This window comes from Plasmodium yoelii, assembly GCF_900002385.2.
Source record: "Plasmodium yoelii strain 17X genome assembly, chromosome: 14".
Lineage (NCBI taxonomy): Eukaryota > Apicomplexa > Aconoidasida > Haemosporida > Plasmodiidae > Plasmodium > Plasmodium yoelii.
The window spans coordinates 1,801,165-1,824,287 of record NC_036186.2 but is presented as its reverse complement, the minus strand read 5'-3'; the positions used below and the strand labels follow the sequence as shown (position 1 = coordinate 1,824,287).

The window sequence follows — 23,123 nt, the reverse complement described above, 5'->3', positions numbered from 1 at the left end:
AAACAAACGAAATCAAACACAATGGAATAAAATATATAAATGAATAAATAAGTGCGAAGAAATAAAATGCGGCGAAGTGGAATAAAACACGACGAAGTGAAATAAAATAATGCAAATAAATTAGCCAATGCAAAAAAAAACACTAATAAAATTAATAAATGGACGAAATAAAATAGTGAAAAGAGAAAAATATAATGCTATAACAAAACAGCGATGTAATAGCAATTACCAAATTTAATGTCAAAAAAAAAAAATGAAAAATATAATTATTATTTTATAAATTATTCTCTTTAATTTTTTTTACATTATATATGTCACTGTTAAATGTGCCGAGGGGAATGCATTTACATATGTGTAATATGTAAATATAAAAATACAGTAACTAGTCAAATATATTTATATATACATGTGTATATATAATATATGCATGAATTGACATTAACACTTTTGCATATTGTGGGTTTTGTATACAATATAAAAGAAATAAAGAAAAAAATTGTGTGTAGTGTAAAATTGAAGTATTATATTTTTTGCGCAATATTTGCAGGATATTATTATTTCATATCTTCGTGTTATATTTTTATTACCCTAAGTTTTCCAAGACAATATTTTTTTTGTAAAACTAAAAAAACAATGATAATAAAATAAATTAACAAAATCGTGAAATATTATTAACATGTAATAAAATAAATTAACAAAATCGTGAAATATTATTAACATGTAATAAAATAAATTAACAAAATCGGGAAGTATTATTAACATGTAATAAAATAAATTAATAAACTCGGGAAATATTATTAACATGTAATAAAATACCCATAATTTTTTTTATTAAAAAAATAAAAATGATAGATCTATATAAATGTGTGCAATTAAATTCATATTATAGTATAAATTAAATGTATATATGATTAGTAACAATATATGGAAATTATGGAAATGGGAATGGAAATGGAAATAGGCTTATAATAAAAAACATATATAGAAAATTTGTTTATCTTTTCATTACTCTGCTTTCCATTTTTAAATTGGCACACAAATTAGATAGATATATATACTACCAAGTAAGGAACAACCCTTTACTATTTCATTATATGCCAATCTTTTGCATGAAAATATATTTTTTCTTATAACATAATTGCACACATACAGAGATAAGATGGAAAATAAAAAGAACAAGAGGATAAAAAACCATTTTAAGTATTAACAAATAACCTACAATAATATATATCTGAAATATAAAATTTTATACAATTTTGTAAAATTTTATACAATTTTATACAATTTTATATAACTTCTTGTAATGTTACTGATAAATTTGTTAAGGTTTTATTATCATATATTATAAAATAATGATTTGTGTAATATTTTAATTATGATCAATTTGTAAAACATAACAAAACTATTTAACAACCCATTGAACTTAGCTATAGTTCATATGTATGTATATTAAAAATAATAATAGGTGAAATTAAAATGAAAATAGATTTTTGGAAATTTAATATGTTTTATAATCCATAATATGAAATGGTTATATGCATTTTATCCATTTTAATTAAACATTTTTTTAATTTATAAAAATTTTTAAAACATATTAATTATTATAGATTAAAGCTAAATGCATATATTAATGACATATAAGGGGTATATATAATAAATATGGGGAATAGCCCCTCTTTTTTGAAATTTCAAAAAACTTGTAAATATAATTTTATCAAAAAAAAAAAAACATACTATCACTGAAAAAGTTGTATATTTTTCATATAGTAATAATCATATAGTTTTTTTATATAATATAAAATATTGTTTAGTCATAAAAAAATGAGTATATTATGTCATTGTTTTTGAATTACCTACAATACAACATATAATACTACCATTTTGAACAAAACAACAAATTAAAAAATGTTATAAAATATAAATTGTAATATTAAATGCACAACTATATTAATAATATACTCATTGTAGGATGTTTTGAAAGATAAATAATTATGCTATGTTGAAAAAAATTAAACACTTGCATAAAAATTGCGAATTCCTTTGATTTGTTCACAAAAAAAATATATATTAACAATTAATTTTTATGTATCCGTTGCACAGGTTTTTTTGTTCTCTTTATGTTTTTATATCTCACTTTGTTCGCTTTTTATTATTTTTACAAATTTTTACAAATTTTTCGTTTTTTTTGGCGTAATTTTCGCATTCTTTTGGTATTCTTTTGACGTAATTTTCGCGTTATCTTATCGTTTTTTTTCTTTTTTTTTCTTTTTTTTTCTTTTTTTTTTCTTTTTTTTTCCTTTTTTTTTCTTTTTTTTATGCTCTAGTAGTTACATGCTTAAAAAAATTAACCACTTGAATTTTATATCTCATTCTAATAAAACCATTAAAAAAAAATATATAAAGAAACGATAAAAATATTAACATACCAAAATGCTTATTTTATTGGGCAATTTTTTATATAAGGTGCTGTATATATGTTGAGTATATTCGTATGTGATGCTGAGTTATTATATAAATAACCTGATAATTAAAAATTAGAAAAAAATATATATTATACTTATGTTTTCCATTCATTTTTATATTTTTTAATAAATATATTTATTATTTTATTTTTTTTTTTTTATATGTATATATCATCCTATGTTGTTCCATAATTAGAAACAAATTATTTTTAATATAGTTTTTATTTATTATTATATTTGATAAATAAATGTTTATATATGCACTATCTTAAAATTTTTTGGGAATTACATGTAAAATATAAATATCATATAATATATAATATGTATTCTTTATTTGATTGCATATCTATATCTATATATCTATATATATATAATATATATTGATGGGTATATCTATTTTGATGTTATTTATTAATTTTTTTATTTTAATAAATTAAAAAAAATATTATTAATATGAAAGAAATATCGAGTATTTACAAAAATATATTGAACATATTAAAAATGTCAAAGGAAATTTAGACATTAACAGATTGGAAAATTATAAAATTGGCAATGTGAATTAAAAAATACAAAACTAAAACTACATATGTAAATGTAATCAATTGATATATCTACATATCAAAATTTTCCAAGAAAAAAATAAACAATTTATTATATATTTATGTATATACTATTTATGTATATAGCTGCATATGTATATATTCATTGAAAATTGTATATATGGTTAGTAGTATTATATCTAATATTATATTTTCTATATTTTATTCATATTTATTTTTTTTTTTCTATTTTTAAAAAAATATTAGTATTGTATTTGTGAATTCAAGCAATATATATTAATTAATAAATAAATAAATAATTAATATAATGCTTGCTACTCTACAAAAATAAAAGACGATGAAAGAAAACGGGATGCATCCCATTTTCGTTAGTCAGAAATAATTTCGATTTGCATATTTTATGATTATATATATGTATATGTACATGTGATTAGTTAATTTTTGTGATATTTTGCTTTATTATAAAGATAAAAATATTAGAAAACACATTAGAAAAAGTGTTAAAAAAAACATGAACAGTGTTAAAACAATATATAAAACTTAGTTTAATAATTCTTAAGTAATATTCTTTTTTTCTTTGATGTATTAATGTGAAATTATGATATTTTTTTTTTTTTTCCAATTAAATAAATATTTATATGTATGATAATGCACAAATTTTAATTATTATATGTTTAAATTTTTTTTATAATTTTGCCAAAAAATAAATATTGTTTGTTTCATTGCATGTATAACTAATATATAAGTATCACCATTTGTATAAAAAAAAAATATTTGCATATATTTTTAAAAAATGAAATATATATACATGTTTAAATTAACCATGAATTGATATACATATATTTGATAGCATATGAAAATGTCTGAAATATTACTTCTATAATGTCTAGTATTTGGAAAATGTATTAACTAATATAATTAAAAATATATTATTAAAAAAATGTTTATATTTGAAATTTTAAGCATAACACACAATGTAGCATTGTATCTGTTGTATTCTATGTATGCAAACAATTTGACAATGTTATAAATAATAAATATATATTTGTATGTTTCTACATATCCATGATGAATGTTTTTAATTTTTTTTAACATTTTTAATATTTTTAACATTTTTAACATTTTTAACATTTTTAACAGTTTTTAATTCATATATATATATTCCAAACAATGTTTTATACACCTATTTTGTATCAAATAAGCTTTTAATTTGTTCATAATTTTGTTTTTAGCAAAAAATGTATTAATCATATTATTATTATATATATATTTTTACACATAGTTATACATACTACCATTTTTTCACAATTTTTTCACAATTTTTCACAATTTTTCACAATTTTTCACCACTTTTTCACAATTTTTCACAATTTTTCACCACTTTTTACTCATTAATTATAATCACCATTTTTAAGAAAAGTATTGTCATTTGCATATATATATATATTGAACAATATGTATATATTTTAAAGTTTGTATATTATTGTTTATAGTTTTATTATAAATTCTGAGACAATTTTCGATTACGGAATTTGTAATTCATGGAATTCATGCACATGAAAATAAAAATAAAAATAAAAATACACAAGTAATAAGCCAACGCATATACATAGATATATAAACTGTTAGATATATAAACTGTTAGATATATAGTTACGCATAGTGTTAGATATATAGTTACGCATAGTGTTATATATATAGTTACGCATAGTGTTAGATATATAGTTACGAACTGTCATAAATAGATGAACCGAAAAATGAAGAAAAATAATATAGATAAAAATGAGGGGGAAAAGGAGGTAGATAAAAATAAATTGTCATTTATTAATTTTTTTACATTTCATTGGATAACTAAATTAATAAATAGTATAAATAAAACTGAAGAGTTTGTTTTGCCAAATATTGGAAGGAAACCAATTATAGGATATTATGAATATTATTTGATGAAAAATTTAAAAGTTTTTAGAAAAAAAAAAAAATCATTTTTAAGTCAAATTTTTTCAAAAATTTTTAGTTTTATTGTTAAAAAAAAAAATGACAGAAACAAAAAAAATGACAGAATTGAGGATGAGGATTATTATGAATATAATAGAGGACTGATTTCGGCATTGGCCTATACCTTCATACAACCAGTGCTGATTATATCATTACTTTATATATTCCACGCATTGTATTTAGTATTCGTTGCTATTTGTATAGAAAAATATATATCAATAATAAAAGGGCATTATGTTTTTTCCCCATTATTACAATTTAAAACTGCAAAACTATTATCTGCTTTTGTTCTTATAATAGTATTATCCTTGAATTTATTTTTAGATTCGATAGTTAGTTATATGCATAGCAAACTTATAATCGATATGGAAGTAACTGTTATGCACTTTTTGTATAAAATAAATATGGGAATATTTAATCATTGTATATTAAGCCCATATCACGACAATAATAATAATAATAATAACAATTTACTTGAAATGAGTAACAATAATAGTGAAAATAGTACCTGCACAAATGTAGATTATTATAAAAATAATACACGTGATGATATATCCAAAAATTGTATCATAAAAGTTGAGAATGAAACAAGCCAAAGTAATGCCAATACCACTATAAGTACAAATAATCTTACCAATTTTTCAAAAAAATTTGATTTAAATAATAAATTAGAAGAAGATAATGAAAATGTGATTGAAAATAATAAAGAAGATGGTGATATTAACATATATAATATTATGTTTATTGATACACCATCTTTAATATATTTTATATCTTCTGCAATAATGGCTAATGGAATGTTTATTAAATTGGTAATATCATTTTATATGTTTTATCATAAAATGGGAAAAAATTCAATTATAATTGGTATATTTTTAGTATTATTATTGTATGGAATTATATTTTTATGTGAATTCATATCAAGTATGCTTAAAAAAAAATATTTAAAATATCAAGATAAAAGAATTGATAATATGAATCATGTATTAAAAGAATATAAGCTAATGAAAATGTTTAATTGGGAATCTATAGCATTTGATTATGTAAATAAATTTAGGGAAAAAGAACTGAAATATTGTAAATACAGAATTTATTTAAGTTCTTTAAGTAATTATGTTAATGCCATTTCAGTTCATTGTGTAGAAATAGTTATATTTTTTGTTTATATTAAAAACAAGCTAAATAATAATGATCATATTGATGTTAATTCGGTAATTACACCACTTTTTGTTTATAAATCGTTAATTAATGGAATTGTAAGTTTTCCAACTATATTCAATAATTTATTAGAAGGACCTATAAGTAATGCCCGTGTGAATAAATATGTTAAACATTATTTTCATGACAATATTTCCAGTAAGCTTTTTTACTCTAAAATTAAAAATGAAAAAACAAATAGCTATTTTAAAAAAAAAAAAAACAATAATAGCTATATTTCTGACAAAAAAAATAATAATAGCTATATTTCTGGCAAAAAAAATAATAATAGCTATATTTTTGACAAAAAAAATAATAATTATATGAACATGCAAGGTAAATCAGAGGAAATTATTCCCCCAAAAAAAAATACATTTTACACTAGTTTTTTGAACATGATTTCAAATGACAATTATGGTTATAGTTATGATGATAATAATGATGATAATAATAATGATGATAATAATAATGATAATAATAATCATGGCGGTAATGCCGCGAATATTGAGTGGGAAAGTGAAAATAATAAAATATGGCGAGATAACGGTGACGATAATAATAATAGCGAAATAGTAACGATAGATATTCTAAATAAAAATGGCAAAATGAACAAAATAAATAAGAGTATTAAGTCACAAAATATTTTTGATGAAAAATATGGAATAGATAAAAACACAATTATAAAATTTGAAAATTGTAATTTTAAACCAGTGAAATTTGAAAATAATTATAATCAATCTAAAAATATAAAATTAAAAAATGTAAATTTTACATTAAAAAATAATACTATAGCAATAATAATAGGTGATATTGGATCAGGGAAAACATTATTTTTTAATTCCATTCTTGGGAAATTTAAATTATTAAATGGAAATTATTATATAAAAAATTTTATATATGATATGCCAGTTTTATATGCACCTCAAATTAATTGGCTATCTGATGGAACAATAAGATCAATGATAACATTCGAAAATAAATTTGATCCATATATTTATTATTTAGCTATTTCACAAAGTGAGCTAATAAATGATATATATTCTTTTAAAAATTTAGATATGAGATATGTAAATGATGAACATAGTTTAAGCAAAGGTCAAAAATCAAGAATATCTTTAGCACGATCTTTATATTATCATTATATAAATATGAAACAATTATGTACAGAAAATATAGAAATGGCAAATGTTGAAGAAAGCACATTTAATAATACACACGAAAGTAATTTGGGTTTAAATAAATTTACAACAAATTATTATGATAAAAATATTGATAATATGAAATCAGTACGTTTTTCAGAATCTGTTCAAAATTTCACATTACATAATGGTGACCAATTTGAAAATTCGATGAGTTCTAACATATGTAATGGTAAAATTGAACAAATTGAGGAAGGAGATAAAAACGATAAAGGCGGCAAAAGCGACAAAATCGATAGCAATAGCAGCTTCACTAGCGATCGCAACTTTTCATATTCGGATTTGCAATTTCTAATAAATAATAACTATTTAAAAGAGTGTTTAGATAAAAATAATATGTCATATTTATATTTATTAGATGATATATTCACTTCATTAGATCCGTATATATCAAGAAACATATTTTATAATTTATTTTGTGATAAAGATAAATTAAAAAATATTAAAAATCATTGTGGAATTGTTATAACAATAAATGAAAATTCATTTAACAGTTTTATAATGAAAGATATTATAGAAAATCTTCAATATAATGTAGATATATATAAATTAGAAAATGGGTCATTATATTTTGAAGGAAATATAAATGAATATATACAAAAAAAAAATATAGAAATAAAAATTTCAGATGTAATAATTAAAAAAGAAACAGAAAATGAAAAAAGAGAAAAAATGTTTTCATTTTTCAAAAAAACAGGAATATCAATGAAAGATTCTAAAAAAAATGATCAAGTATTTTATATGTCAATGTCATTAGAATTATGTCATCAAAATAATCCACAAACACAAGTTGAGATTGCAGATAATGATAATATTGAAAACCCTTCTAATATTACTGTTGTATATAAAAAAGATAATTCACATTTCGATAAAAATAATGTAATATATAATAAAATTATTTTGTTAAAAGAATTAAAACTTTTACATCATCTTAAATCAGAAGCTAATAATGAAATGCCAAATTTGAATAAAAAATTTACCATACTTATGAATAACCATTTTAACAAAATTGTTAATGAATCCATTTTAAAAGATAAAAATAATAATATTAGTACAGATGAAATAGCAAAAATAAAAAAAGATGAAATTAGGAAATATATTGGAAATTTTATTATAAATAAAAAAGAAAATAATGAAATAAAATGTTTAAAAAATAAAAAAACAGATGTAGAAGAATTTGAAAAAATTAATGCAATGTTAAAAAAAAATTTAAAAGAGCATTATACATATTATAATAATTATATCAGAGATAATAGTAATAATGATACTAATAAAGATGTAGCTAGAAAAGGAAATATAAAATTTGAAACATTTAAATGGTATTTTAAAAATGTTGGTAATGTAATTATAATATGTATTATTATATTTATCATATTTTCGATATTTTTAGATGAAATAAAAAATATGTTATTATTTTTAGTTAGTGCTTTATTAAAAACAAAAGATAAATCATATGAAGAGATCATACAAACAAAATTAGTGTATCTTAAATATTTTATTATATTACCATCATTATCTTTAATAACAACTTTTATATCTTATATGGTAATTGCACATGGAATAATGATATCAGCAAGGAAAATGCATACAGAAGTATTTAAAAGTATGTTATATGCACCTATTCATGCATTTTATAGTCATAACATAGGAAATATAATTAATAGATTTATAATAGATATTCATACATTAGATAATGGAATAATTAAGCGATGTTATAAAACATTTTTTACTATTTCAAAATTTATCTCAACCGTTATTTTATTAATATTTATGTTTAAGAAAACATATATTATGTTACCATTTATTATAATTATAGTTTATTATGGAATTTTTAAAAAATATTCAGTAGCATGTAAAGAAGCCCAAAGAGGATATTTATGTTCTCATTCTCCAATTTGTTCAATATTTAGTAATACGATAAATGGAAAAGATATAATAAATTTATATAAAAAAAATGATTTGATTTTAAAAAAATTTGAAAATAGTATCTATGCACTTCGAAATTTTACTCTATTCAAATGGGGTATAACTGTATGGGCATCTTTATATATACAATTAGTAGGCTTATGTTTAACATCATTTTATATTTTATATCCGCATTTTTTTTCAATATTTAAAAATTCTCCTGAACACATTGATATAGATGTAGATAATTATATAAGCTATAGTGAAGTCATTGGCTATTGTATAACATTTTCATGCAGTTTAGGATACATAATCAAATCATTCTTATATGACTATACACATGTAGAAAAGGAAATGTGTAGCATACAAAGATTGGAGGAGTTATCGAAGATTAAAAATATTAACGACGAGGCGAGTGCCAGCCACGTTGGACATTTTGAAAATGGCAAAAGTAAAAAATTTGAAAAATTTGAAAATGGTGAAAATGTGAATGCACTAGTGAGCCCAACTCAGTTGCCCCAATCGAAGTATGGACTCGAATTTAAAAATGTTTATGTTAGTTATAAAAAAAAAGTATATATAGATAAATTAAAAAATATATATTATTATGCAAATGAAAAATCATGTTTAAGGAATATAAATTTTTATGCTTTAAAAAGTCAAAATATTGGAATTATTGGAAAATCAGGGGCAGGAAAAAGTACAATAGTTATGGCAATATTAGGATTAATATCTACATCAAAAGGAGAAATAAAAATTGATGGAATAGATATAAAAAATATTCCATTAGATGAAAAAAAAAAAATAATAGGTATCTTACCACAATCATCTTTTGTTTTTTCACATTGGAATATAAGAACATATATAGATCCATATCATAAATTTTCTGATAATGAAATTATTGATGCTTTTGAAACTATTGGAATAAATCTTACGTGTGCAGATTTAAATAAATATATATATAAAACAAAAAAAAAAAAAAATAATGAATATCATAAATCTAAATATACAAAAATAAATAAAAAAAATAATGAAAATTATATACTAATGTCTGATGATTCAATACGATATTTATCATTAGTACGAATATATTTAAACAGAAAAAATTATAAATTATTATTAATTGACGAAATACCTGTTGTAAATTTTAATAAAAATAATAGTGAAATTAATAATTTTTTTACAAAAAATTTAAAACCATTTGATTATATAATTGAAAATTATTTTAAACATATTACTGTTTTAATAATTTCTCATGATACAAGAACTTTATCATCTTGTGATTTTATTTGTGTTGTTTCTAAGGGCGAGGTTGTATATAAATGCAACTATTCAGATGTAGAAACACAAACACAGCTAGCTAATATTATACAGGACCAAGCTAATTGACCTTTAATGTGCATAACAAAAAAAATACAAATTTAACATTTTTATAAATTACCATGCCTTATCCAGTTTAGCCAATTTAGCCAATTTAGCCAATTTTATCCCCTTTTTAGCATTGACGTGATTAAATATATACCATTTTTTCTCTTTTATTACTATTTTAAAGTGACAAATACGGAATTAAAATGTACAAAAAAATTTTTAAAAAGTTTATTTAATTGCAAACCAACTGAATGTATAATAAATTCGTGCATATATATATAGTGTGTATATTTTATTTTTAATAAATATAAAAGTATGAAAAGAAAAAAGCATATGCATTATATGCATACAAACCGTATAAAGCGTATATATATATATATATTTAATACGCAATGTCAATAGTTTTTATAATTCTATTAAACACAATAATATGCATAAAATCCTAAATTTTTTCTTCATGTTCATTTTTCTTTTTTTGGATATTTTTTTTTTTTTCTTTTTTTAAAAAAAGTTCCAGACTTTTAAATCTATATCAAAAAAAAAATAAATTTATAAAATGTATTTTAAAAATACGATACTAATTTGATTATAAGAAATGCATATAAAATTATTCTCATATATTTTTCTGGTCATTTATTTTTAACCCTTTTACTGAAGTTGAATTGGCCTTTATAGTTTCTTCTGATAGTTCCGAAAATTTGGAGTTTTTTTTCTACAAAATTGGAAAAAATGATGCAATGTGATACGATGCAATGTGATAAAGCAACTTTATTTTCAGTGAAGACAAATTATGTTATCATATTTGTATACATATGTGTGTGAACAAATTAATATACGATATAATGTTTATATTACAACTGTTTTTGGAGCAAGATATTTTTGAAAATTCAAATTCATATCTCTCTCATTTTTTGGTTTCGGAATATCATTATCTTTATTTATTAACTCCGGGAATTTTATATTTTTACAAATGTAAAATGAGTTACACTGTATTAAAAAAAAAAAAAATTCAAAAAAATTGTATAATTTTGGAATAAATTAATAATTTATTTTATTTTTATTTAAAATAATAATTTATTAACCTTTAATTCTTTTTTTCCATCCTCTATAAGACTCTTTTTCTCCTTTTCGATATCATATAAAGTAACAACATTCGATTCTTGAAAAAAAAAAGTGATCATATTTTATAATGTGGTAAATATAATGACATGATTTATTATAATATGTTTTTGTGTGTAAAAATATAAATTTATTTTTATTTTTATTTTTCTAGTTACCTGATTTATCTTCATTTATTTTTCTTATCAAATTGTATGTATGTGTATAATTACGATCGTTAGTATTTTCATCTAAGATAAAAAAAAAATACAATATTTTTATTCTACATTCTTGCTACTTTCATATTTTTCAAAAAAAAAAAAATATATACATACATATACATAATTTTATACCATTATAATTATTATTGAATGTTGTATTTATTTCCTCCACAAGTTCTTTATGTTGATCCATATTGGAATAGCCACTTCTCATTTTCTGAAAAAATAAATGGTAAACATTATTTGTATATATAATATAAATTATAAGCATAACATATATTCAGTTTATTATTTTAACTATATTATTTATATTTTTGTGCATAAACATAATAGTACCTTGAAATATTCAAATCGTTTATCCTCATCATCATTATCTTCTTCAATGTTTTGTGTTTGATATGTAGCTTCAAACTCTTTTATGCTTCTTTTGTGTTGTTGTTTCTTTTTATCACCTTTCTGTTTAGTATGTACATATTCTGTGAAACTTGACATATCCTGTATTAAAAATTTAAGGTGAATAAATAGTAAAATTATGAAATTAAAAAAATATAATATATATCCACATATTTGGAAATATACACAATGTGTTCATATATATTATAAGAGTTCATTATGAAAACAGTTTGACGTTTTGAATTTTTAACATTTGCAAGATCCATAATTTCCTAAAAAAAACAAAATAAATAAAACAGTATTAATAATATATCCTTATATAAAAGTAGAAGAGTAACCATATTCAAAATAACAGATTAAATAAAATATATCTATACATATACATGTACATGTACATATGCATGTGTGAATATATATTGTTACCTCATTCTCTTCTTTATAGGATAACTTATCTGTATTCCTTCCATTTTTTTTTTTCATTAAATCCAGTTTCTTCAAAAAAAGGAAAAAAAGGAAAAAAAGGAAAACGGTTATTACATATAATCCTTCATGGAAGTTTATTTTATTTTTTTTTTTAATTTCTTACATGTTTTATATTAAACGGGTTAAAGAAATCGATTTTTTTTATATTTAACTGTTCATTTTCAATGCCTTTCCAAAAACTTCCGATATTTATTTCTTCCCTTGTATATACCTGTATTCCTTTGTATAGCTATAAAAATAAAAATGTAGAAAAATGTAAAAAAATGCAGAAAAATGTAAAAAAATGCAGAAAAATGTAAAAAAAAAAAAAAAAAAATGCAGAAAAATGTAAAAAAATGCAGAAAAATGTAAAAAAATGTAGAAAAATGTAAAAAAATGCAGAAAAATGTAAAAAAATGCAGAAAAATGTAAAAAAATGCAGAAAAATGTAAAAAAATGCAGAAAAATGTAAAAAAATGTAGAAAAATGTAAAAAAATGCAGAAAAATGTAAAAAAATGTAGAAAAATGTAAAAAAATGTAGAAAAATGCAGAAAAATGTAGAAAAATGCAGAAAAACATTCGTAGTTGTAATAATTCGACTTATATATTAACTCTTTTATTATGTCATATAATATTTTTTTGTTTGTTACATTTTCATTTATTGGAAATATATAATTATTAGGTGTATTCTCAATATAATTTATAAATGTGTATCCTCCAACTTCTTCTGGAATTTTAAACAAAATATTTTCTGACTAAAATAGAAAAAAAACAAAAAAATATGAACATGCAATAAAAAAATATGAACAAGCAATAAAAAAATGATGAAAATATAAATATTGTTTGGTAGTTAATCGATTTCAAATTATTATAATTTATATATCTAGATTAATGATAATAAATAAATTAATGTGTTGTGTCAAAATTACTTTTACTATTTCATCATCTATCCCTTGATCATCCAAATTAATGTATACTTTTTTTTCCAATAGACTAAAAAAAGAAATAAATGGTAAACAAATCAATAAAATATATAAAAGCTATTTATATTTATTTAAAAAAATAAAAAAATAGTTGCTATGGCTATATGAAGTGATAATATATAATTTCAGCATAATTAAAGAAAGCAAAATAAAATAAAAAAACAATATCCTGAAATAAATTATATATAAACATATTTTTATGATACTTACTCTGAATATTTTCTATACAAGTTGTTATATATTGATATATTATTTGAAGTTGTATGTTCATTTTTTTTTGTTATATATTGAAAACGTAGCATTGGATTGTTTTCAGTTTTTATTTCTTTTAAACTATTATCTTCTTTATTATCATTATATGTCATATTATAATCTTCATTCAAATTGGCATTATAAAGTTGATCAAATTCAGGCCCCTTATTTTCTTCATGAATATCTATAAATATTATATAAAATATATATATATATAGGAAAAATATTTGTTCGTCCCATTTTTACTTAATATTGGCTAAAACTCAACACACACACATGCATACATATATATATTTATTTATTCATTTTTAATTAACAAGTCTGAATAAATATATTGCTAAATACCTTCATCTTCTTTTTCTTCAACCCATATAAACTTTTGTTCATCTTCTAACATTCGAGATTTTCTCTATAAAAAGAAAAATATAATAATATTGTCAAATAAAATGTGTCAATATAACTTATTTTGTTATTCATATTTTTTTTTTTTTTTTCCTTCTTCATATTACCCTAAATTTTTGTATTTTTTCGAAAATTGTTTTTTGTTTTTTCTTCATTTTTGCTTTTTCTGTTGGTATTAAAACCTCAGAATATTCTTTTGGTATATTTAATATTTTTTCCTGAGTTTTTTGACTTTTTATGAGCAACATGTTTTTTCTTTTTTCCTTTAAATAATTCAATACAATGTTTTTGTTACCTTCTTCAACCTTAATTCAAATTTTAAATAAAAAATATAATAATAAATATAGGAACAACATCATGTAAAATATATATATTTTGTGTGTGTATAACTATTCTTATATATTTTACATAATTATTATTTTTTTCTTTCCATTCTTACATTGTTATAGTTAAAATGTTTATGTTTGATCATATAACTATACATATAAAAAAGAATACAATGAAAATGTTGTACTTTTTCCACTATATGTCTTAATGTTTCTCGATCTGTTTCGTTTCTTTTTATATAAGCTTTGCAAACCTGAACAAAAAATAAAATTAAGGCAAAAATGTATCCTTAGTTTTGTAAAATATACAAATTGAGGAATATATTGTTTTTATTTGTTTTATTTTTTTTATATTCATATTAATGTCACTTACATTATAAAATCCGATAAACACCCGAGCAAAATCAGAGAAGTCAGGTTCTCCTGCATATTTCTACACCATATAAAAAAAAAAAAAAATTAATGATAAAATAAATATATCTTTTTTTTTCTTTTTTTTCTTCTTTTTTTTACGCACCTGAAGAAAACGCTTACACTTATTTTTTTGGTGGCATTTCCTGCAAGTCTATGTAAAAATTAAAAAAGTTATTTAAAAAAAATACTAAATACATGGAAATTTATAGTTAGAATTGTTAAATGATATTAATATAGCCAAATAATGCTTGCTTACATGAACTTCAGAAATGTTGAAAAAATATCTCATCCTCTTTGCAGAGTTTATTACTTTTTTTGGGGCAATTGCACTTTCTATTAAAACCCTAAATGAAATTATAAAAATATAATGAATAAGATTGTATGCATTAAGAATAATGTTATCATTGTATTTATTTTGCTCTTTTTTATATTTCATTTTCAAATTACGCATTTTTGTCCTTTAATATAACAGGGCATTCTATATTTGCGACTTCTTCCAATATTTTTTTCTTTTCATTTAATAATTCTTCATTATCTTTGTAACAATGTTCCAAGAAATCTTTCATTTCCAGTCCCACGCTTGCAAACCACAACGATTTTTTTAGCTTTCGAAAAAAATGCATAAAAATGGGTAAAAATGGATATATAAAATATATAAGTTACGCACGGTTTATTTTTTTTTGTTTTTTTTTTTGTTTTTTTTTTTGTTTTTGTTTTTTTTCCATTTATTTTTCATGTCCCTATTTCACCTGGACTTTATTTTTGGGGTCATTACAGGCACAGCATATTATTGAAAAGTTTTCAAAATTGTTCATAAAATTTATACAATTTTTAATTAAGTATTTATCATCTTTTCTTGTATTAATATTACTAATTAATAATTTTTCATTTGTTTTTATTTCAAAATTATTTATAACAACAGAACTGTAGAATGGTGATTTTATTATATAACTAAAACGTTGAATTTCTTTTAATTTTACTCTAATTGTGTTCATTTTTTATATTATATGTGAGCTACATATTTCCGTTTATAGTTTTATTTCAAATGTGTGTGTGTGTTAATAGTAATATTTTTGTAACTTTTTTATTGGTGAGCATATTGAAAATAAATTTAATTATTTTTTAAACTCTCTCTTACACACATTTTTTAAGTATACTCCTAATCGTTTTGTTATATTATTTTGACATTATACTTTATCAATTTTTTCATCAGCTCGTTACTTTTTTGCTTGATAGTAAAACAACGCTGTCACGCTCAAATCTCTCCAATTACATTAGCTTGACTAATTACATTTGCATAAGCATAAATAAAATAAGTAAAATAAATAAAATAAGTAAAATAAGTAAAATATATATACATATATATAATACAACTGTGTGCATATACGAGATGAATAGGAAATGAATTAGTTTCCCGCCGAGGTAGTATAAATAAGGTGTATATATTAATGCATATAAAAAGGGGAAACTATCACAGGTATTAAAAATAGTAAAAATGTTATTCCAATAAACAACAATAACATTAATATGAATTATTGTAGGAAAAATATAAACATATAAACATGTATATATTTATATTTATCTTTATTTTTTTTAAACTAATAAACTGAAGAACAAAATAAAACAAAACACGGAAATGTAAACATTGAAATAAGGAAAAGAAATACAATATGACTAAAAAAACGAATAAAAAAAATCTATAAATGTAGCTATCAAAAAAAAATATTATTATTTATATGCATGCATATATAGTATGCATATTAAATTAATTTGAAAACTTTATAAGAGTTCACTTGATTAATCCCTTATTTTTTATAAACAAAAATAAAAATAACAGAAAATTTTTGTTATTTTTTATGAAGAAACCAAATAATGATACTATAATTTTTATATTTATACAACTAACGTTTAAATATGCATATTTGAAAAATGTGTTATGAATAAATTTCATTTATCCGGAGGATTATTTAAAAAAAAAAAAAAAAAAAGCGAATATTCTCAACATCATTTCAAGGGGTTAAAATAACAAGATATAGCTAGCTGGATATGAACAAACATAAAAAAATATGAACAAACATAAAAAAATATTAACAAACATAAAAAATATTAACAAATAAAACAAAATATTATAAAGTATAATAAAAGGGAAGGGTACGAATCTGAGAGCAAACAGTTTTGGTGTAAAGATGATGGGTAGTATATTTTTGAGAATAAGGGGAAAATATATAATAAAAAATAAATTTCAATCAAATAACACAAACTAGCTGAATAAAGCTAATAGCAGTGGCAGTAGCGGCAGTAGTAGTAGCATAGTGGCAGTAGCAGTAGCAGTAGCAGTAGGCATGTGCCATATAATCCAAACCCTCGTGAGTCAAATGAATGCGATGAATCAAAATGGACGTAATTGAGCTGATCGAGCGGAGGAAATTCAAGCAGTTATATAAACATGTTAAGGGAAAAAAGCTAGATAATTTTTTTTTTTGTATTTATAGATATAATAATTTATATAAAGGAAAAAATGAATACTTGTTAAAAATATGGAAACTAATAATAAACAAACCCGAATATGCCAACATATATAATGATATGTCAATTGTTAATTTTAAATATGTATGTGACTTTTTTACATATGAATTAAATACAAAAAAAAATTATGAACAAGATGAATATACAAATATGTGTGCAAACGAGTTAGGTGAAAAAAAAAACATATATATAGCCAAAATCTTTCTAAAACAATTAGTTGACATTATAAAATATCAAGCAAATAAATTAAATGATATTTTGAAGGATGATAATAATGAAAATCGAATAAAAAATATAAACTGTTCAGAAGAAATAGAAGAAATTTGGTGGAATCACAATAATTTAATTGTTATAAATGAAAATAGAGAATTTGATTTTCTTTTTAATATAACACACACACTTATATATAATTCATATATTACAAATGTAGTTGTAGATATGTTAAAAATATCATATATAAATATAAATGAATGCTTTTTAAAATATATTCTTTATACTATATATAATGTATATATAAAAAATAAGGATATATTATTTTTTTATTTTATAATTTATAAAAAATTAAAAAAAATTAAAAATAACATTATTAATTCGAAGAGTTTATTAATTTATTGGAAAATTGTAAAATATATAAGAAAACATAAAAATATTTTAAAAACAATTCAAAGCTTTAAAATATTAAGACATTTTTTTCTCAATATATGTGATAAAAATTTGATATCTAACTTTGTAAAATATATTTTTGAATATCTTAAAAATAGATTAATTATATTATATGGAACAAATTGGGAACATGAATTTATATTTCTTCAAAAAAAAACAGATATCCCTGATGAAATTTACAATGATTTTTCAGAATTTTCATTTTTCGTATATTTATCTATTCGTGATTTGAATTCAAATAATAAATCTTTATTTAATTTCGATCTAAAACAAATTAAAAATATCGTAAAAGCAGATCAAATAAATTTACTAAACATTTATATGATTTTAAATTATATTAATAATAGTAATCTAGATAATTATTTAAAACTAAAATATTCTATTTGTATTGTGTTAAAAAATTTATCACAAAATGAGTTTGTCACGAAAAATACAAATATTGTTTTTTTTTCACATTTAGAGAAACTTATAAAATCTGAAATTAATAAAAATGTAGAAACAAAAAATAGTGATCATAATACAGAAGTAGTGTCAAACAGTTTTTCTGAATGTGTGGAGAATAGTTTGAGTTATCGCCAAAATTTTCGCCAACAAATTTCGGAATGCATCCACAACGTTCTTAAAAGCAACAATTCTTTAATATGTGATGAAATAAAAAGGGAAAATTTTATGTCCTCCCAAAGTGTGTTAAAATATATTTATATTATTTTTTACAATATGTTAAACAAGAAAGGGAACCTATTTGTAAATCGTTATGACAATAAAAATGAGAATGACGAAATTGAAGAAAACATGAAACAACATATTTACAACTATACATATTTTAGTGATGTTAATTATTCAAATTTTGAATTTTTAAATAAACAAGAAAATAAAAATAAATATTTTATTATAATTTCATTACTTATTCATATTAACATTATAAAAATAGATGATATATGGAATATAAAGTTATTAAATAATATAAAAAATAATTATTTTTTTAATTTATTAAATTTTTTTAAATTAAAAAAAAAATATAATCTTTTTTTTTTAACAATTTCAAAAGTTTTAAAGGTAAATCCCCAATTGATTGTTTCTTTTTCAAAATGTGAAAAAGAAATGTTTGGAGATGTTAATAAAAATGAAGAAATAATTTTTTTGAACAATTTTTATGCAAGTATACAAAGGAATAATGAAAATAAATTAAATTTCAAAATGATAATAATAATAAATGAAAAATATATCAAAGATGTTTTAAAAAAACAACAACAAATTTATGATTATAATATTAGTGAAACAAAATTAATAGACACAATCACTTTTTTATTGATTTTTTCTTTAACAAAATATATATATAAATTACCATTAAATATATCTAAATACATTTTAAAGGAAATTTTAAAATATTTGTCAAAACCAATACATGATGTTAAAAAACGAATAAATGAATATTTTGACAATATGTGTTTAAGAATAGTATTTTATATTTTCGAATTTATTTATATTATATCTTGTCATATTTACTATTCTAATGATATTGAAAAGTTGGAAAATTATAATAAAGAATTTTATATTTTTTCTTTTTTTTTCAATCTCATAGATGTTTATATAAAATTTATTGACAAATATAATAAAAAAAATAATACTTGTATATATTCTTTATTAAATTATAAATTTTGCCAATTTTTTCTCTTGTTTTTTGATTTTAAAGTGTGCAATAAAAATCTCAATTTTGCAGACGTATTTTCTTCCACATCAAACAAATTTACAGACTTATTTTCTCCCACATCAAACAAATTTACAGACTTATTTTCTTCCACATCTTCGTTATCATCTACGAAAAAATCAGCAAATCGAAAACTAAATTGGGTTGGGAATAAAAGAAACAGCTTGGTGTATATAGAGGATATGGGCTTATTTAGCGAATACTATGATAAATACCATGATAAATACCATGATAAATGCACAGAATTGCAAAAAAGCAAAAAAAAATTGAATCATATCGGTAAAAATGGTGATAATAGCGATAATAGCGATAAAAACAATTTTGACGAAGTATATACAAGTTATGCTATATCAATTTTATTTAAATTTATTAAAAATAATAATCCACAAATTATGTGCTATTTATATATACTATTGCTTTATGCAATTTCAAATATACATACAACAGCTAGTTATAGATATAGAGAACTTAATTATTTAATTTTTTTACACATATTACCATGGAAACAATCTTTTAATTATTCTATAATGGATAGAAAATTAAGTTCTTTTTTTTTCCAAAAGTTTTATGAATCTGTTCAAAATTTGTTACCCGAAATTGTTGTGGAAAATTTTAGTCCCTTTCCAGATTTTGAAAAAGAAAAAAAACAAAATTCAAAAATATTTTTGGAAATGAATTATGAAAGCGATGAAATAGGAAATGTAAAAAATAACTCGAAAAATGAATACACACATAATTGTAACAAAAAAAATATAACATCAAAAATTAATTTGAATAAAATGACGACAATTTATGAACAAGTCATAAAAATAAATAAAGCTGTAATAAATATTTTTTTTTCAAAAAGTGATAATGAAAAAATTATAAACGATTTAATCACATTACATACAAGTAATAACTTATTAAGAAATTCCATATTAATAACAAATTTTATTAATATTATTTTTTTGAAAAAAGAAATAAAAGAAAAAAATGTTTTGGAACTTATTCAAAATATATTTAATGACCAAGTAACTTCTTATTACATATCTATATTTCAAAATCCGTTAAATTTTTTTTTAAAATGTTCAAAAAAAATTTGTGAAATATTAATTAGATATAATTTTATGGATAATTTAATATTTTTTATTTTTACAAAATTAAATAATTATTTATTATTAATACCTCCCAAACTGTTTCAAGATGACTATTTGCCATTGAATATAGAAGATATTATATCTTTACAAGAAACATCTATGGCTCAATTTATTATTAACATAGATTCAGAAATAAAAAATGATTGTTTGGAAAATTTAAAAGAATGTTCTTCATTCGATTCAAAACAAACTAGTTCAAATGATGAAAATACACAACTAACATTAGAATTGAAAAAAAAAAAAAAAATAAAATATATTTTTTCAAATTTAACTTATTTTTTAAAAAAAATGAATATAATAGCTAACACACTAAATGTTACCACATTAAATAGTTTATATGAATCTGGTTTTAATTCAAAATCTGCTTTTTATTTATCTTTTTATATAAATGAACATAATTTTTCAAATATATTTTATTATTTGAATAATAATATAGTAGCTATAATAAATGAAAATTTTAATTTAGAAGATAATATAAATTATTATGAACATGTTCATATTAAAAATACAACATTTACATTAACCCCTTATAATATTTTAGATAAAACTTTATTTTATTTTCAAATAGTAATATTTTATCTTATTATTAATGCAAATAACAAATTAATAGATATATCAAAATATACAGAAACAATATGTACATATTTTACTAACTGTTTAGAGCTTCATTCAAAACCTTATATTAGTAAATTTTTAATCTCAATAACACAAATTTTAGTTCAATATTTTTATTTTTTTCCCTCATTAATACCTAACATTCTCCCAACTCTTTCAAAGCCAAACAATTATCAAAAGGAACTATCAAATCACCTTTCGAATTTTCAAAAAAAAATAACACGGATACTCGAAATGTCATATAAATATGGCTCTGGCAAGAAAGAGCCCTAAATTGGTTTAGCAATGGTAGTGAAAACTGAAGATAGTGAAAAATTATGATAATACAAATGATGATATACAACTTATTAAACACATCCGAAAATTGTGGCATAATTAGAGCTGATATATACACACACATTATAGAACCTAATTCAATTGCTTTTAAATAAAAAAACAATTTTTAAAAAATAGCTAATTACAATAAAGTAATATGTAAAGCTATTTATACACTTTTTTTTTTTTTTTTTTTTTTTTTTTTTTTTCTCTACTTTGATATCTTGAAATGTTTATTCACTCATGTTTATTTACTCATGTTTATTTACTCACTATTTATTACCTTTCCTTTTATTTTCCAACTTGCCAACCGAATAAGTGCCCCTAAAATGGCGTTTTCAAAATTTTTAGTAAAACACGATATTTTGTTAATGTTAAAATAATTATAAAATTTTATATATAGAAGAAAATGAGGACATAAAAACAAAAACTAGTTATTTCCAAAAAGTGGTATAAATATGAGATCAATATGATTGTATATGCTTTCAACAAACTTTTTTATGAGATATATAATAAATATGCTTGCTTACTAAATGAAAAACAAAATAAAAAGTAATATGCTCTTTTTTAATTATAAATTAATATACTATTATATAATAAAATATAAGAAAAAAAAATAATAAATAAAATTGCCTACAAATTAAGTGATAAAAATTTACATAAAAATATAAAACATGCAAAAAACATATTTTAGGGTATTAAAAAGACTAAATTATTTTTTAAAAATTATTGTATCGTCCTACATTTGCTCAATTATACATACATATACACATTATACTTAATACATATTATACATATTATGCATATTATACTTATTATACATATACATATTATACATATACATTACAATGCGGTATAAATATGCATAAATTTCTTTTCCTTTTCTTTATTTTTAATTTATTTTAAAAAAAAAACAATTTAG

General features: G+C 20.4%; 3 protein-coding genes across 3 annotated transcripts; 2 read left to right on the top strand and 1 right to left on the bottom strand.

Moving 5' to 3' along the window:
• Window positions 1-4,779: 4,779 nt before the first annotated feature.
• On the top strand, window positions 4,780-10,707 carry PY17X_1446300 (ABC transporter C family member 2, putative; the record flags this gene model as incomplete). The annotated part of the gene is made up of 1 exon (XM_720341.2): window positions 4,780-10,707. One exon carries the CDS (start codon window positions 4,780-4,782, stop codon window positions 10,705-10,707), a length of 5,928 nt encoding a protein of 1,975 aa, XP_725434.2.
• A 421-nt stretch (window positions 10,708-11,128) lies between these two features.
• Window positions 11,129-16,233, bottom strand: PY17X_1446200 (conserved Plasmodium protein, unknown function; the record flags this gene model as incomplete). Its single annotated transcript, XM_022957627.1, has 21 exons — window positions 11,129-11,213; window positions 11,331-11,398; window positions 11,542-11,673; window positions 11,769-11,845; window positions 11,964-12,035; window positions 12,138-12,222; window positions 12,342-12,500; window positions 12,650-12,670; window positions 12,822-12,890; window positions 12,985-13,110; window positions 13,512-13,616; window positions 13,791-13,854; window positions 14,055-14,280; window positions 14,442-14,505; window positions 14,606-14,803; window positions 14,938-15,078; window positions 15,198-15,257; window positions 15,342-15,389; window positions 15,495-15,582; window positions 15,686-15,843; window positions 15,988-16,233. 21 exons carry the CDS (start codon window positions 16,231-16,233, stop codon window positions 11,129-11,131), a joined length of 2,292 nt encoding a protein of 763 aa, XP_022812986.1.
• A 1,399-nt stretch (window positions 16,234-17,632) lies between these two features.
• On the top strand, window positions 17,633-22,159 carry PY17X_1446100 (conserved Plasmodium protein, unknown function; the record flags this gene model as incomplete). Its single annotated transcript, XM_022957626.1, has 1 exon — window positions 17,633-22,159. The coding sequence occupies one exon, from the start codon at window positions 17,633-17,635 to the stop codon at window positions 22,157-22,159; it is 4,527 nt and encodes a 1,508-aa protein (XP_022812985.1).
• Window positions 22,160-23,123: the final 964 nt, after the last annotated feature.